Genomic DNA, 15,264 nt, shown 5'->3' on the forward strand with positions numbered 1-15,264 from the left:
CCCTAGTCCAAACCGCTGTAAGCCAAGTCCTGATAGTGTCAAACAAATACCTATTGCAAAAGCTATATGCTAAGCCTAGAATCTCAAGAATCCAAAGGAGAATATTAACACAGTTTTAGAAAATATTAAAACTCCTTAAGGACAAGAATTCTATTTTATCTCATTATTCAAAAACCATCACCATCATCTCATCATATAAAGTAGCTCTGTTTGAACATGACTGTATTTGAACATAAGGACTGTAATGCATAGTTTTATTTATTTTTCACAACACTATGAGATATGTTTCTTATGTTCCATTAAACAAAGTGAACCACAGAAAAGTTAATTTCCTGAAGCTCTTAAACATACCATGCTGCCTCTCACATAAATACATGTTTTAGGAATAAAAATAAAAAGCAATGCCAGTTAGGAAATGATCAATGCCAACTGGCTCTGACTTAGAAGAGGTCACTCTCAGCTAGAGAAAAAGATATGGCTTTGAAAAATAGGTAAAAGTTGGATAGGTAAAGAGGTAGGGGCTAAAGCTTGGGAGTAGCAAGCTAATTATTTTAATGGGTACTGAGGATTGCATAGCAAAAATTAAGGAAAGGGAGGTTAGGGGCTAGACTGTATTGATATCTGAATGCTAGGAGTTTTCTTCTATAAGAAAAATAATAGGGTTACAGTGAAGAGTTTTAGCAGAAAAATCAGAGGATTAAAGTGGTATTTTACGAAGAGTACTCTAGCAGTACTATGCAGCAAGGAGAAAAAAATGTTGAAGAAATCTGTAATAAGGCTGTTACAATGCTCTGGATATTGGTAATGGATAGCAGTGGAAATATAAAGGGATGGTGCAGACAGCATTTTGAAAGAAAATCAACTGGTCTGGGAAATCAACTTGATATAAGGATACGGGGAAGGTCAAGTAAGCAAGCAAGAAGAAGCAGGACTGACTCTGAGATCATGAGCTTGGGTGCCTAATATAACAATGCAGTCAGTTTCAGATATGAGGAAATGAGTTAACTAGTGGAAAAATCCACTGCTGGACTCTGGAGGGGCGTCAGCATTAAAGAGTTGAGAGTTATGAGAAGTGAAATAGAAACTGTGAGGGTAGGTGAGCTCTTAGAAAGTAAGATAGTATTAGTGGGAAATGATTACACCTAATGGGTATAACAAGAAAGTGAAGTGAAGTGAAGTGAAGTTGCTAAGTCGTGTCAGACTCTTTACGACCCCATGGACTGTAGCCTACCAGGCTCCTTCATCCATGGGATTTTCCAGCAAGAGTACTGGAGTGGGTTGCCATTGTCTTCTCCAGGGGATCTTCCTGACCCAGGGATTGAACCCTGGTCTCCCGTGTTGTAGACAGAACAAGAAAGAGAAGGAAACCCAAACTATTAGAGATGCAGGTAATCTAATATGCATTTCAGGAAAAAGAGACTGGTTAAATATACAGACTGATCATCGAGACATGAGGATCTTAATGAAAAAAAGAAACTGGAGGTAGCCAAAATAGCAGAGTAGGAAGACCCTGAACTCACCACCTCCCATGGATGCACCAAATTTACAACCACTTATAGAACAGCTATCTTTATCTATGAAAATGACAGAGACCAGAAGAAAATGTTTTCCACACTAAAGACTTAAAAAAGGAACCACAATGAGATGTTAGGAGGGATGGGGACATGGTATAGTCAGGATCCACACTCTCAGCTTGGTGATCCACAAACAAGAGGAATATCACCATCATAGAGGTCCTCCCTGAGGAGCAAGGGGTTTGAGGCTCCTCAACCCAGGGACTCTGCATCAGGAAGACAAGCCCCCAGAACATCTGGCTTTGAAAACCAGTGGGGCTTAGAAGGCAATGGCACCCCACTCCAGTACTCTTGCCTGGAAAATCCCATGGATGGAGGAGCCTGGAGGGCTGCAGTCCATGGGGTCACTGAGGGTCAGACACGACTGAGCGCCTTCACTTTCACTTTTCACTTTCATGCATTGGAGAAGGCATGGCAACCCACTCCATTGTTCTTGCCTAGAGAATCCCAGGGACGGGGAAGCCTGGTGGGCTGCCGTCTATGGGGTCACACAGAGTCGGACGCGACTGAAGTGACTTAGCAGCAGCAGCAGGGGCTTAGGATAAGGAGAGGCAAAGGACTATAGGAAATAGATACTCCACTCAAAGGGCGTCCACAAAATCTCACATGCTCCAAGTCTCAGCGCAGAGGTATTAACTTGAAAGGAGCCCGGGTCAGACCCTCTTGCTGATCTTGGAGAACCTTCTGGAGTGGCAGAAGCTAACTGGTACTCCCTCTAGGGATGCAGACACTGGTGAAACAGCCATTTTTGAAACATTCTACCATAATAACATTGGTACTAGCAAATGCCATTTTAGAATCTTCCCTTTGGCCTATCACCACTGGGAATCGACCCCACTCACCAGTGGGTTGGCAAAGCCGTGAGCTCCCCTGGAGCTCACGAACAGCTGTTTGGGGACACGGACTTGCCCACCAGGGGACTGGCACCAGCCTTGAGTGCCTCGGGGATGTACAACCAACCACACAGGAAGATACTGTGCCATCCAGTGGGCCCTCAGTCATCACATGAGGCACAGCCGCATGGACAATTGGGCCAGGGGCCAGTCCTGCTTACCAGCATGCCCATAACGTTCACCTTGCCACAAGAGAAGAGGGATATTTCTCTGGTGACCAGAGAAGAGTGCCCTGCTGGACCCCATTGGACATCTCCTATATAAGGTACTTCTTCAAGACTGGGAAATGTAGCCAACCAACCTATCTAACACACAGAAATAAACAGAGAATTGGGAAAAATGAAGAGATAGATGAATATGTTATCAATAAAAGAACAAGACACAACCTTAGAAACTTAAACTGCTCTAAAAAATAAAGTCTGTATAAAAATAATATATTAATATGAAAAAACATGTCCTTCTAATGAACTTTTTAAACCTAGATGAAATTGACAAACTCTAAAAAGTAGAAAATGCAAAAAAAGTAGAAAATGCCATGAATAACACTAATAAATATAAAATACAAATACATTAAACACTAAAAGCAAAAGAACAAAAGGTACTTAATAATCTGGATCATAAAACTAGACAAAAAAAAATTATAGGCTTTCATTTATGAATACAGATGCAAAGATCCAAAATAAAGAGTTAGCTATTCAAATCAAAAGGTATATTAAAAATTAATACATTATGATCAAGCAGTATTTATTCAATTATTGTGAGGATTGTTAAATATAAAAGAAATCTATCAATGTTGTTCACTATACTAATAGATAAAAGGAGAAAATAATTTTTTTTAATTGATGCAGAAAAAGAATCTGATAAAGATCAATACTTATTAATGAAAAAAAACTTTGGAAATTAAGAACAGAAGAGACTTTTCTTAATTCTGTAAAGGTTTTGTTTTTTTTTAAGAAAACTCTTAAACCATATTTTAGATTTAATAGACAAACTTTAAACTCATTCCCCTTAGGGAAAGAAGACAAGGCTGAACACTACAACTACTATACAACATATTACTGTAAATAATAAAAAGAGGTGAGCAGTATGAGAATTGGGAAGAAAAGGTAACACTATCATTATTGGCAGATGATATAATAATCATATCTGGAAAAAACAATAGAAGTAATAATCTACCTGAATCAATAAGAGTCAAATTATGGGCTTCCCTGGTGGCTCAGTGATGGAGAATCCTCCCGCCAGTGCAGGAGACCCAGGTTCCATCTCTGGTCCAGGAGGATCCCACATGCCAAGGAGCAACCAAGCCTGTGCACCACTACTGAGCCTGTGCTCTAGAGCCCGAGTGCCGCAACTACTGAAGCCTGCATGCCCTGGAGCCCGTGCTCTGCCATAAAAGAAGCCACTGCAACGAGAACTCTGCCCTCAACTAGAGAGTAGCCCTCACTCTCTGCAACTACAGAAAAGCCCGCATAGTAACGAAGACTCAGCACAGCTGAACATAAAGAAATAAATAAACTAAGCTCCCTATTTAAAAAAAGTGAGTCAAATTAGATTATCATATTCAAGTCAAATCTACAAAACAATAGTATACACTAAAATGTAGAAAATCAATAGCATACATTAACAAATACCAGCAATAACCAATTAGAAAATAATTATTAAGTATGTTGTTCACTATACTAATAGATAAAAGGAGAAAATAATAAAAATAAGATACTATTATGATAGCAATGCAATCAATAAAACAACTATGAATTACTTAAACAGGGCCTCACTGGGGAAAAAATGTTAAAAACTTTAATAAAGAACCCAGAAGATGACCTGAGTAAATGGAGAGATTCTCCACACACTTGGATAGAATGGTTAATAATATGCAGATGTCTACTGGAGTCCCCTGTTGGCTCAGATGGTAAAGAATCCACCTGCAATGCTTGAGACCTGGGTTTGATTCCTGGGTTGGGAAGATCCCCTGGAGGATGGCATGGCAACCCCTCTCTAGTATTCTTGCCTGGAGAATTCCCAGATTTTCCAGGCAAGAAACTAGCAGGCTACAGTCCATGGGGTCTCAAAGAGTTGGACATGACTGAGTGACCAAGCACAGAAGCACAGATGTCTATTATCCCTAAATTAATTTATAAATTCAATACAGTCAAAATAAAATGTCCAACTGGATTTTTAACGTACTTGATAAACTCACTATAAAATTCATATAGGTGAATAAAGATTCATGAACAGGTAAATCAGGTATACAAAAGGCAAGTAAATGGGAAAACTTCATATGCCAGAAACCAAGGCATAGTATAACACCAAAGCAATAAAGAGTGTGATGTTGTTTTAAGATCAGACAAATCAGAACATAGAGCTCAGAGACATATACACCTTAAATCAAATGATAAAAGATGATTGTTTAACAGATGGTTTCGAGAAAATTATCTCTCTACATGGAATGAAACTAGTTCCCACCTAGCATCACACTCAAAGATGGAATCTGGATAGATTAAACATGTAAATGTAAAACTAATATTATAAAGTTAAAAAAACTAATATTATAAAGTTAATCAAAGAAAATGTGACTTGAGGTAGGAAGAACTATTTAAACAAAACTTCAAAGGCACAAAACCACAAAGCATTTGCAGAGCTGAACAACACAATCAACTAATTAAACTCACTTTATAGAACACTCCACTCAACAACAGCAGAATATACACTCTTTTCAAGTGTACATGGATCAAGTCAGATTAAACACTAGACCATAAAACAAGTAGAAGGATTCAAATCATGTAAAGTACATTTTCTAACCACTATTAAGTTAAATTAGAAATAAGAAACAAGTATATCTGGAAAAATTCTCATATATTAGAAAATAAAAAACATATGGCTAGATAACCCAGCTATTCAACTTCTAAGCTGAACAGTCCCAGCTATTCAACCTCTAAGTATTTATCCATCTCATCCTCTTTCCCTCCTGCCCTCAATCTTTCCTAGATCAGGGGCGACAGAGGATGAGATGGTTGGATGGTATCACTGACTCAATGGACAAGAGTCTGAGCAAATGCTGGGAGATGGTGAAGGACAAGGAAGCCTGGCATGCTGCATTCCATGGGGTTACAAAGAGTCAGACACAACTTTGTGACAAAAAATAATAATAAGTATTTATCCAAAAGAATGAGAGTCCATGTCGATATAAAAATTTGTACACAATATCCACAGCAACTTTATTTTAACAGTCCCAAACTAGAAACAGCCCAAATATATATCAACAGGTAATTAAATAAATACAGGGTGATATCTCCATATATCAGGATATTATTTAGCAATAAAAAAGGATGAACTACTGATATGGGCAACAACATGTTTGAGTCTCAAAATAATGAAAATTGGATTAAAGATTTACTGAGCATGGCCCTGCCCATCAGAACAAGACCCAGTATCCCCCTCAGTCAGTCTATCCCATCAGGAAGCTTTCATAAGCCTCTTATGCTTCTCCATCAGAGGGCAGACAGACTGAAAACCACCAGAAAACTAACCAATCTAATCATATGGACCACAGTCTTGTCTAACTCAATGAAATTATGAGTCATGCCGTGTAGGGCCACCCAAGACGGACGGGTCACGGTGGAGAGTTCTGACAAAATGTGGTCCACTGGAGAAGGGAATGGCAAACCACTTCAGTATTCCTGCCTAGAGAGCCCCATGAACAGTATGAAAAGGCAAAAAGATAGGACATTGAAAGATGAACTCCCCAGGTCAATAGGTTAGTCTCTTGATGAAAGTGAAAGAGGAGAGTGAAAAAGCTGGCTTAAAGCTCAATATTCAGAAAACTAAGATCAAGGCACCCGGTCCCATCACTTCATGGCAAATAGATGGGGAAACAGTGGAAACAGTATCAGACTTTATTTTCTCGGGCTCCAAAATCACTGCAGATGGTGACTCCAACCATGAAATAAAAAGACGCTTACTCCTTGGGAGGAAAGTTATGACCAACCTAGATAGCATATTCAAAAGCAGAGACATTACTTTGCCAACAAAGGTCAGTCTAGTCAAGGCTATGGTTTTTCGAGTAGTCATGTATGGATGTGAGAGTTGGACTATAAAGAAAGCTGAGCACCGAAGAATTGATGCTTTTGAACTGTGGTGTTGGAGAAGACTCTTGAGAGTCCCTTGGACTGCAAGGAGATCCTACCAGTCCATCCTAAAGGAAATCAGTCCTGATTGTTCATTGGAAGGACTGATGCTAAAGCTGAAACTCCAGTACTTTGGCCACCTGATGTGAAGAGCTGACTCATGAAAAGACCCCAATGTTGGGAAAGACTGAAGGCAGGAGAAGAAGGGGACGACAGAGGATGAGATGGTTGGATGGCATCACCAACTCAATGGACATGAGTTTGAGTAAACTCTGGGAGTTGGTGATGGACAGGAAGGCCTGGTGTGCTGCAGTCCATGGGGTCGCAAAGAGTCAGACATGACTGATTGAGCTGACTGACTGAAGTGGAAAAAGTCAGACAAAAAAACAGTATATACTGTGTAATTCTTCTTAATTCTAAAATTGAGACATCCCCAGTGGTTAAGAATCTGCCTGCCAATGCAGAGGACACAGGTTGGATCCCTGGTCTGGGAAGATCCCACATGTGGCAAAGCAGCTGGGCCTGTGATCCACAACTCAGCCCACACCCCTAGAGCCCTTGCTCTGCAATGAGAGAGGACACCACAATGAGAAGCCCACACACCACAGCAAAGAGCAGTTGTCCCCACTTGCTGTAACGAGAGAAGGCCTGCACACATTAATGAAGACACAGGGCAGCCATAAATAAATAAGTAAAAGTCTAATATATGCAAACTCATCCACAGTAACAGAAAGTTGATTGGTGGTTATATGGAAACAGGGGCAAGAGAAAGAGATTACAGTCTACAACCATACCACCCTGAATGCGCCAGATCTCGTCTGATCAGGGTCAGGCCTGTTGAGTACTTGGATGGGAGAAAGAGATTACAAATGGGCACAAAGAAAGTTTTGGAGTTTTCAGATATGTTCATTATATTAACTGTGGTGATGTTTCCATGGATGTGTTCATATGTCAAAACTTATCAAATTGTACACGTTAAATATGTGCAGTTTATGAAATATCCATTATACCCCAAACTGTTGAAAATACATGTACATAAAATAACAATTTTGTGTTAATAAGTGTAATAAATTATAAACAAAATAACATTTGCAAGAAACACACAAAAACACACAACTTAAACACATTAGAATGCTTTCCTTAAGTGGAGGAAAGGAGAATGTCAGTGAAAAACAGGAAAAAAAAAGTGATTAAATAAATTTAAAAATTTTACAATCACAAGACTGAGACTTTAGATCCTGGGGAAGTGAGTGAGGGGGAAAAGAATGAAACTTACTCTGCTAAAATGATACCCCTTTTAGGGATACATAGAGATGTTAATTCTCAAAAAATTTTAAGTTTCAAAAAATTGACAAGCAACAACAGTAGAAATTTCCAACTTTCAGTCACACGAATGAGGAAATGTTTAGAAGGACTGTTGCCTGGTAGCCCTGGAACAACTCAAAACTCCACTTTCTCATTCATTTAACAACTATTTACTGAGTACCTACTATGTGCCAGGGCCTACTCATGAGGCCAATAATTTTTCCAATAGCCACACACCATCTCCCTGGTCCTACCTGTGGGGGCTTCCATTTTGAGGGCTGCTGTAGAAGAGCCATTGGTAACTCTCCAAGGACCTAAGCTGGATTCTGCTTTCCCTCCTTCTTCAACATACTCTACAGTACCGGTGCTCTTCTGCTTCGTGACTTGTGCCTGAAGAACTCGTGCCTGAAGCTGTTTGGAGGCTTCACGAAATGCCATTTCCATTCGAATATCGTTATTTTGAATTTCATAGTACAAGCCTGAATAAAAAAAGACGTTGAAACAAAGGTGACTAATTTCCCACTATCAAATACTGAAGAATAAAAACATTTCATTTAAAATTTCCCACACTTCTACCAAAGTTTAAGAATTACATGATGAGCCATTAAAGAATGGAAGGAGAAAGGAAAAATCTTCTCATGAAAGAAGATACATTTGTATAAAAGGAAAGTATCAAACCAAGTAAAGTCCAGGCTACAACATTGGTTGGTTCCAAGCAAGTAGCATCTTCAAAGAAAACTTCTGCCTGCTCATAGTTCTCCATCAGGACAGCCAGGACACCACACAGCAACAAGCTGAGAAGAGACCACCAGCATGATTGACCACATGGCCTCATGTCACAGGAACCAAGGCAAACGCACACAGAAGCTTATCTGCTCCTACTCATTCCTCATCTCCCTTCCAACCATACCTCTGGATATGATTCTGGTTCAGGGAAAGGGCTTTTCGAAAACACTCCTGTGCTTTGATATTGTCTTCAGTTAGGAGGCAGAAGGCACCATAGTCCAGCCAGTGCTCCAGGTTCTGGGGCTCACGAACTAACCTCTGCCACATGAAACATCAGGAGGACCAAGGTTACCATGACACTATGCTGCATCCTTCATGCACGTAACGTCACATAGCAAGCACTCCAGAAATACTAGACGCTCTATGAAATTAGGAATATGACTTCTTTTTTGCTTACCATTAAATTCTGAATGCCCAGAACAGTCACTTGTCTGGCTTATATTATGTGGTCAATAAATATTTATTGAAATAATGTAAAAAATGAATCCTCAAAAAAAAAATGAATCCTCAATTCATTGCTTTCTAGTATCAGTGTTTTGGTCACCATATGCTCATCCAATTACTTGGGAACCAAAAGGTTCATTTTATGTTTCATTTTAAAAATTTACATATAATCACTCCTGTCACAGTCTTGAGGAGGCAAATATCAGGTAATCCACAAATATGTAATAATAAAAGCAACTTATAATGAGTGAAAACTATAAAACATTGCTGAAAGAAATTAAAAAGAAGAGAGATAAACAAATGAAAACACATTGCATGTTCACAGATTAGATTAGAAGACTTAATACTGTGAAAAGCAATATATAGACTCAATGCTATGTCTATCAAAATCCCAATGATATTTTTTTTCAGAAACATAAAAGCCCATTCCAAAATTCATATGGAATCTTAAGGATCCGGAATATCCAAAATGATCTTTAAAAAGAACAAAACTAGAAAACTTACACTTTCTGATTTCAGAACTTAACAAAGTTACAATAATCAGTCTGGTACTGGTATAAAGACAGACATATAAGCCAAGGGAATAGAATGGAGAGTCCAGAAATAAATCCTAACATATATGGTCAAATGACTTTTGACAAAGGTGTCAAGACCATTCGGTAGGAAAAGGACAATCTTTTAAGCAAACTATGCTAGGAAAACTGAATATCCACATGTAGAGAATGAAGTTGAACCCTTACCTAACACCATATACAAAAAATAATTCAAGTGGATCAAAGACCTAAATGTAATATCTAAAACTATAAAATTCTCCGAAGAAAACACAGGGCAACAGTTTCACAACTGGATGTGACCATCTTCCTCCAGCTGACTATGTTCCCATTGAGTGCGTGTTTCTCCCTCTCCCCACACTGGGACATTTGCACCAGAGGGAGGGTGTGCTGAAGCAAGTTGGGCCCAAGTGCATATAGCTATAACAATGGCTGCTTATGTAGCCATCTGTGGCTCTTCTCAGATGCAACCCAGGTTAGGATTTTTTTTCCTGGTTGTGGCCCCCCAGATCCAATGCCGTGCTGAGGTGTGGTCTGAGTGGGGCTGGAGCATTGGCTTGGCTGGGCCCAGGTGCATGGTAAGGTGGATGTGAGGAATGTGCCAGCCTGTAGGGCAGATCTCTCTCTGCCCTGCCTCAGGGGCAAGCCAGGACACTTGCATTCTTCATAAATGGAGCCCAGGCTTCTCCAGCCTTTCTGTCTGTCCCAGCAGTCAGTCCTCCAACCAGCAAAGGCACCTTGTCTTCTCTACACAGTAATCCAGGACTGGGACACCCAGTCTGCGGCTTGACCCACTTACCCCTCAGTGTGAATATACACCAGTGCACCCTCCCTTTTCCTCTGAGTCCCCTCCTAGGGACACAGGTCCCAACCAGATCACTTTTCTTCCCTTTCAGCTAAATTATGTGTGTATCTTTCTTACAGCCTTGCTTGTACACGAGTCCTTCTGTCAGCTTCCAGTGGGAATTGTTCCACATGTAGATGTATTTTTAACATGCTTAAGGCAAGGAGGTGACCTCCATGTCCTCTTACTCTGCCATCTTTATTTCTGCCTCTCAAGGTTCATTTTCTGCATATGGATAACCATCTGTTCTAACACAATTTTTTGAAAAGCCTATCCTTTGGGCATTGAATTTTTAAATCTGTAAACAACTTTGTCAAAAATATAATGGCTCTGTTTCTGTGGACCTATTTTTGGACTCTGTTTTATTGATCTATGTGTCTGTCTTTTCACCAACAAGGTTGGATTTTAAACAATCAAACACTCCTATGTATTATACCCATATTATACAATTAGCAGTAGCAACAACCACCAGAAAGATGTTTAATCACCTCTTCATAGCACACTGCTGCCATTTCATAGTTCTCATTGACTTCTGCTTCAAACGCAAAGAGTCGAAGCTGCTCACTGCTTGTATAAATGGCTGGAGGGGTGCCTTGGACATCATCTGGCATGGTCTGGTCAGCATCAAGATGACAGGCAGACAAAATGAAGCAGTTATAAGCAGAGAAGTTTTATAAGAATAAACCAGATATGAGACTCTAGTTATGATGTCTGAAATGATATTGAGCCTTCTCACAGTCTTACCAGTACAGTAACAGAGTGAGTGTGAACCAACAGATAAATATCGAGGGTGAAATAGAATCTCAGGTATCTGAACACCAACAGTCTGAGCTCATGGAAGTGAGTAAAAATTATTTACAGCAGAACTGCTCTCCTCAAGGCTGGGCAGTCAGCATCCCTAAGTCACTTCTAACCCCAAATAGCTTCTTTCCTTTTCTCTAGTGTACAAAATATCATTTTTTAGGGGTCATGACATGAAAAGGTTGGCAAGAACTAGTTAGAATCTTCAAACATCGAGAAAACAAATCTTTGTCAGCTACATCTATATTTTCAGTTGGATATATAGACAGATTCTACCAAGGAGACATTTTAGACTTAGCCAGAAAGGTAGAAGGAAAAATAACATATCCTTTATACCCAGATAGGAAAGGAGGTCTGGTATAATAAGCAATCTCTTGGGTCAGAGACTAGGGGCAGGGAAGACCCCCTCCCCCGATTTCTTAACCAGAAATAAAACTTCTATCATTGACTTTAACAAGGAGAGTTACTAAGGAATGTGAACAGTTCTATGAACACCTACAAGACCTTCTAGAACTAACACCCAAAAAAGATATCCTTTTCATTATAGGGGACTGGAATGCAAAAGTAGGAAGTCAAGAAACACCTGGAGTAATAGGCAAATTTGGCCTTGGAGTACAGAATGAAGCAGGGCAAAGGCTAATAGAGTTCTACCAAGAGAACACACTGGTCATAGCAAACACCCTCTTCCAACAACACAAGAGAAGACTCTACACATGGACATCACCAGATGGTCAATATTGAAATCAGATTGATTATATTCTTTGCAGCCAAAGATGGAGAAGCTCTATACAGTCAGAAAGAACAAGACCGGGAGCTGACTGTGGCTCAGATCATGAACTCCTTATTGCCATATTCAGACTTAAATTAAAGAAAGTGGGGAAAACCACTAGACCATTCATGTATGACCTAAATCAAATCCCTTATGACTATACAGCAGAAGTGAGAAATAGATATAAGGGACTAGATCTGATAGAGTGCCTGATGAACTATGGATATATCGTTCCTTTTCTCCTTTGCTTTTCGCTTCTCTTCTTCTCACAGCTATTTTTAAGGCCTCCTCAGACAGCCATTTTCCTTTTTTCATTTCTTTTTCTTCAGGATGGTCTTGCTCCCTGTCTCCTGTACAATGTCATGAACCTCCATCCATAGTTCATCAGGCACTCTATCAGATCTAGTCCCTTTGCAGTTCATAGAACTGTTCACCTTCAGCTTCTTCAGTGTTACTGGTCGGAGCATAGAATTGGATTACCATGATATTGAATGGTTTGCCTTGGAAATGAAGAGAGATCATTCTGTAGTTTTTGAGTTTGCATATAAGAGGATACCCCCTTATTTTTCCAAAAATTAGTCTTATAAGTTAGGCAGTTTCTCATTCATCTTTGTGTTTTCAATGCCTAGCACAGAGCAGCTACCCCAATATATGTCTGTGGAGTTAAGGAAGAAAAGAGGCAAGAAGAAAGGAATTATTTAGAGGAGACCCTGATGACTTACAGAGAAAAGGAAGAGTGCTTAGTTCTAAGGCACCTACCTGGTTTAAGGCCACATGCATCTGATCCACCAAGAAAACATACAGCTCACTGATAAATTTCTGCAGCTCCTCTTGGCTTTCAAATGATGTTGTCTTCAAGTACTTCTCTCTCACAATCTTTACCACAGCATGCTGCAAGAGACACGCATCACCATCTGATAACACAGTTCAGCAGCGTGCTAACAGCACAGACCTCCCTTGAGCTTCTGATCTAAGGCCCATCAGAAATCCAGAAGGTGAACTGATTTTCCTCGGTGACTGCTCGACTGTTGGCTCTCTGATTTTCCCCCAATCAACATACTTTGCATGACATCCAAGTTTGTCTTCATGACATCATTCTTTTCTTGACATTACCATCATCATCAGTATGGTCAATACAGTATTCACACTTTGCAAAGAGAGTCATAAAGCCAAAGAAAACCTTAGCATTATGTTTATGCATCATGTTTCTCATAGTGGCAACATGATTCAAGGGAGGAAAGGAGAAAGGCCTGTTTTGAGAGACTGAACAATGGAATCCTGGTTATAATCCTGCCACTGTACAACCTCATAAATTATTTTACACTTGGTATTTCAGTTTCCTCATTTATTACATGGATATGTACTTCTGGTATTCCTATCTTACTTCAAAAGAGGATTGAGAGGCCAAAGAGAAATAACAGGGGAAGAAGATCATCCAGCTAGTAATAGTAGAACCAGGAATCAAACTGAGATCTGCCTATGCTACCTGAGAATGGCCTCTTGTCTCCATGGGTATCCATTGCTTTTCACTTTATTATTTCCACATACTTTCTTTGTATCTTTTTGGTACAGTTTAGGGCATGTAGTAATTGTACATAGAGAGGCACTGCAGTGTAGCAAATAAGAATGTTGAGTCTGGAGCCAGATTGCCTGAATGTACATCCCATATTTGACCTTTACTAGCTCTGTAATCTTAGGCAAATTATTTAATCAACTAAATACTGCAATTCTCTATCTATAAAATGAGGAGTACCTTTCTCTTATAGTTGTTGTGAGGATTAAATTAGTAAAATATGGAGTATTTAAAAATTTGTCTGTATACAACAAATACTCAATAAATGTTAGCCATTATTATTTGGGAAATTATTGTTAAGTAAATATTTCTCAAATCTTAGTGATTCTATGGGCTAGGAAAAGGTTTGCAATGGGAAACAGAAAACTGTCATGGAATCAACACCAGGTACAGAGTGTCGGCCTGCTAGTGCTACACGAAATCTCGCCCCAAATCTGGCCTAACTTCAAGTGAGGAATTAGTTTATTACAAGCTTACACTCAGTATGGATACTGAACCATACCAAGACTATACAGGAGTGGAAGAATGTCTCTAGACATTCCATCATAGAGGACATAGGTCTTTGCACCAGTAGCAAGAAAGGTAGAGCATAGCTGAACATCACTGGAAAAGAAATGATAACTACATATGCAGATAAGATGCTTCATAAAAATCAACGGTTTAATAAATTAATATTTACCTTGAGTTGTTCTTTAAAAGCAAAGTATTTTCCAGAGCAATTAAGTTCATAGCTGAGCTGGCACTTCTGCTCCTCCAGGGTTTCACTGTCTATATCATTACCAGTCTTGACTACTTGTTTCCCAAACATATTGTGATATTCATTCAGAATGGCTCTAGAAATGTTCTTGATCTGCATGTGGTAGTCACTCACCGCCTAGAAAAATACAAAATGTCTGGTACAGGGGCCTCAAAGAGGTCAAGACATGGAATGAAAGTCTGAAACTGGACTGGGTTTTACATTCAATAATACTTTAGGTATAAATTGCCCTTTTCTTCCCATCTCAGAAACCATCAGCCAAAGATTAAACACTGTATGCTATTCATTGAATGCCACTGGTCAGATAGAAGCATGAGGGAAATTATGTGAAGCTACAATTTCTCACCCCTTCTGGAAAACATACCGAAGAGCCCAAGCTCTATTTTCAAGTGGGTGCACTCAATATCTCAGAGTTTCACCTTGGCTTTGGCACTTACCTTCTGAGCTCCTCCTGTCCTACGGGTAAGAGGTGGCCTTGGAGGAATCATTTCCTTGACCCTGTATCAGAAAAAAAACCACACAAACTTTCTTTTTTTTTTTTTTTAAATTTTATTTTATTTTTAAACTTAACATAACTGTATTAGATTTGCCAAATATCAAAATGAATCCGCCACAGGCATACATGTGTTCCCCATCCTGAACCCTCCTCCCTCCTCCCTCCCCATTCCATCCCTCTGGGTCGTCCCAGTGCACCAGCCCCAAGCAACAAACTTTCTTATATCCAGATGTATGTTCTTTTATTTCCCAGTGCCAAAGGTCTGGGTGAGGGATATCAAAGGTCAGTCGCCCATCACATTCGACCACTATGCTATTATCTCATGTAAGAACCTAGATGTGAATTTC

At 39.6% G+C, this 15,264-nt stretch overlaps 1 protein-coding gene across 1 annotated transcript in view; it reads right to left on the reverse strand.

Moving 5' to 3' along the window:
• CFAP70 (cilia and flagella associated protein 70) overlaps window positions 1-15,264 on the reverse strand; it is a 76,426-nt gene that overhangs the window by 17,684 nt on the left and 43,478 nt on the right. Inside the window, exons 15-21 of the mRNA XM_055535595.1 lie at window positions 14,859-14,919; window positions 14,344-14,538; window positions 12,851-12,982; window positions 11,010-11,135; window positions 8,807-8,940; window positions 8,575-8,690; window positions 8,151-8,375 (exon numbers count right to left, since the gene is read on the reverse strand). Coding sequence (XP_055391570.1) covers window positions 8,151-8,375; window positions 8,575-8,690; window positions 8,807-8,940; window positions 11,010-11,135; window positions 12,851-12,982; window positions 14,344-14,538; window positions 14,859-14,919 — 989 coding nt within the window. The remainder of the gene's footprint in view (window positions 1-8,150; window positions 8,376-8,574; window positions 8,691-8,806; window positions 8,941-11,009; window positions 11,136-12,850; window positions 12,983-14,343; window positions 14,539-14,858; window positions 14,920-15,264) is intronic.

The sequence above is a fragment of the Bubalus kerabau genome, chromosome 1 (genome assembly GCF_029407905.1).
Source record: "Bubalus kerabau isolate K-KA32 ecotype Philippines breed swamp buffalo chromosome 1, PCC_UOA_SB_1v2, whole genome shotgun sequence".
In the NCBI taxonomy this organism is placed as follows: Eukaryota; Metazoa; Chordata; class Mammalia; order Artiodactyla; family Bovidae; genus Bubalus; species Bubalus kerabau.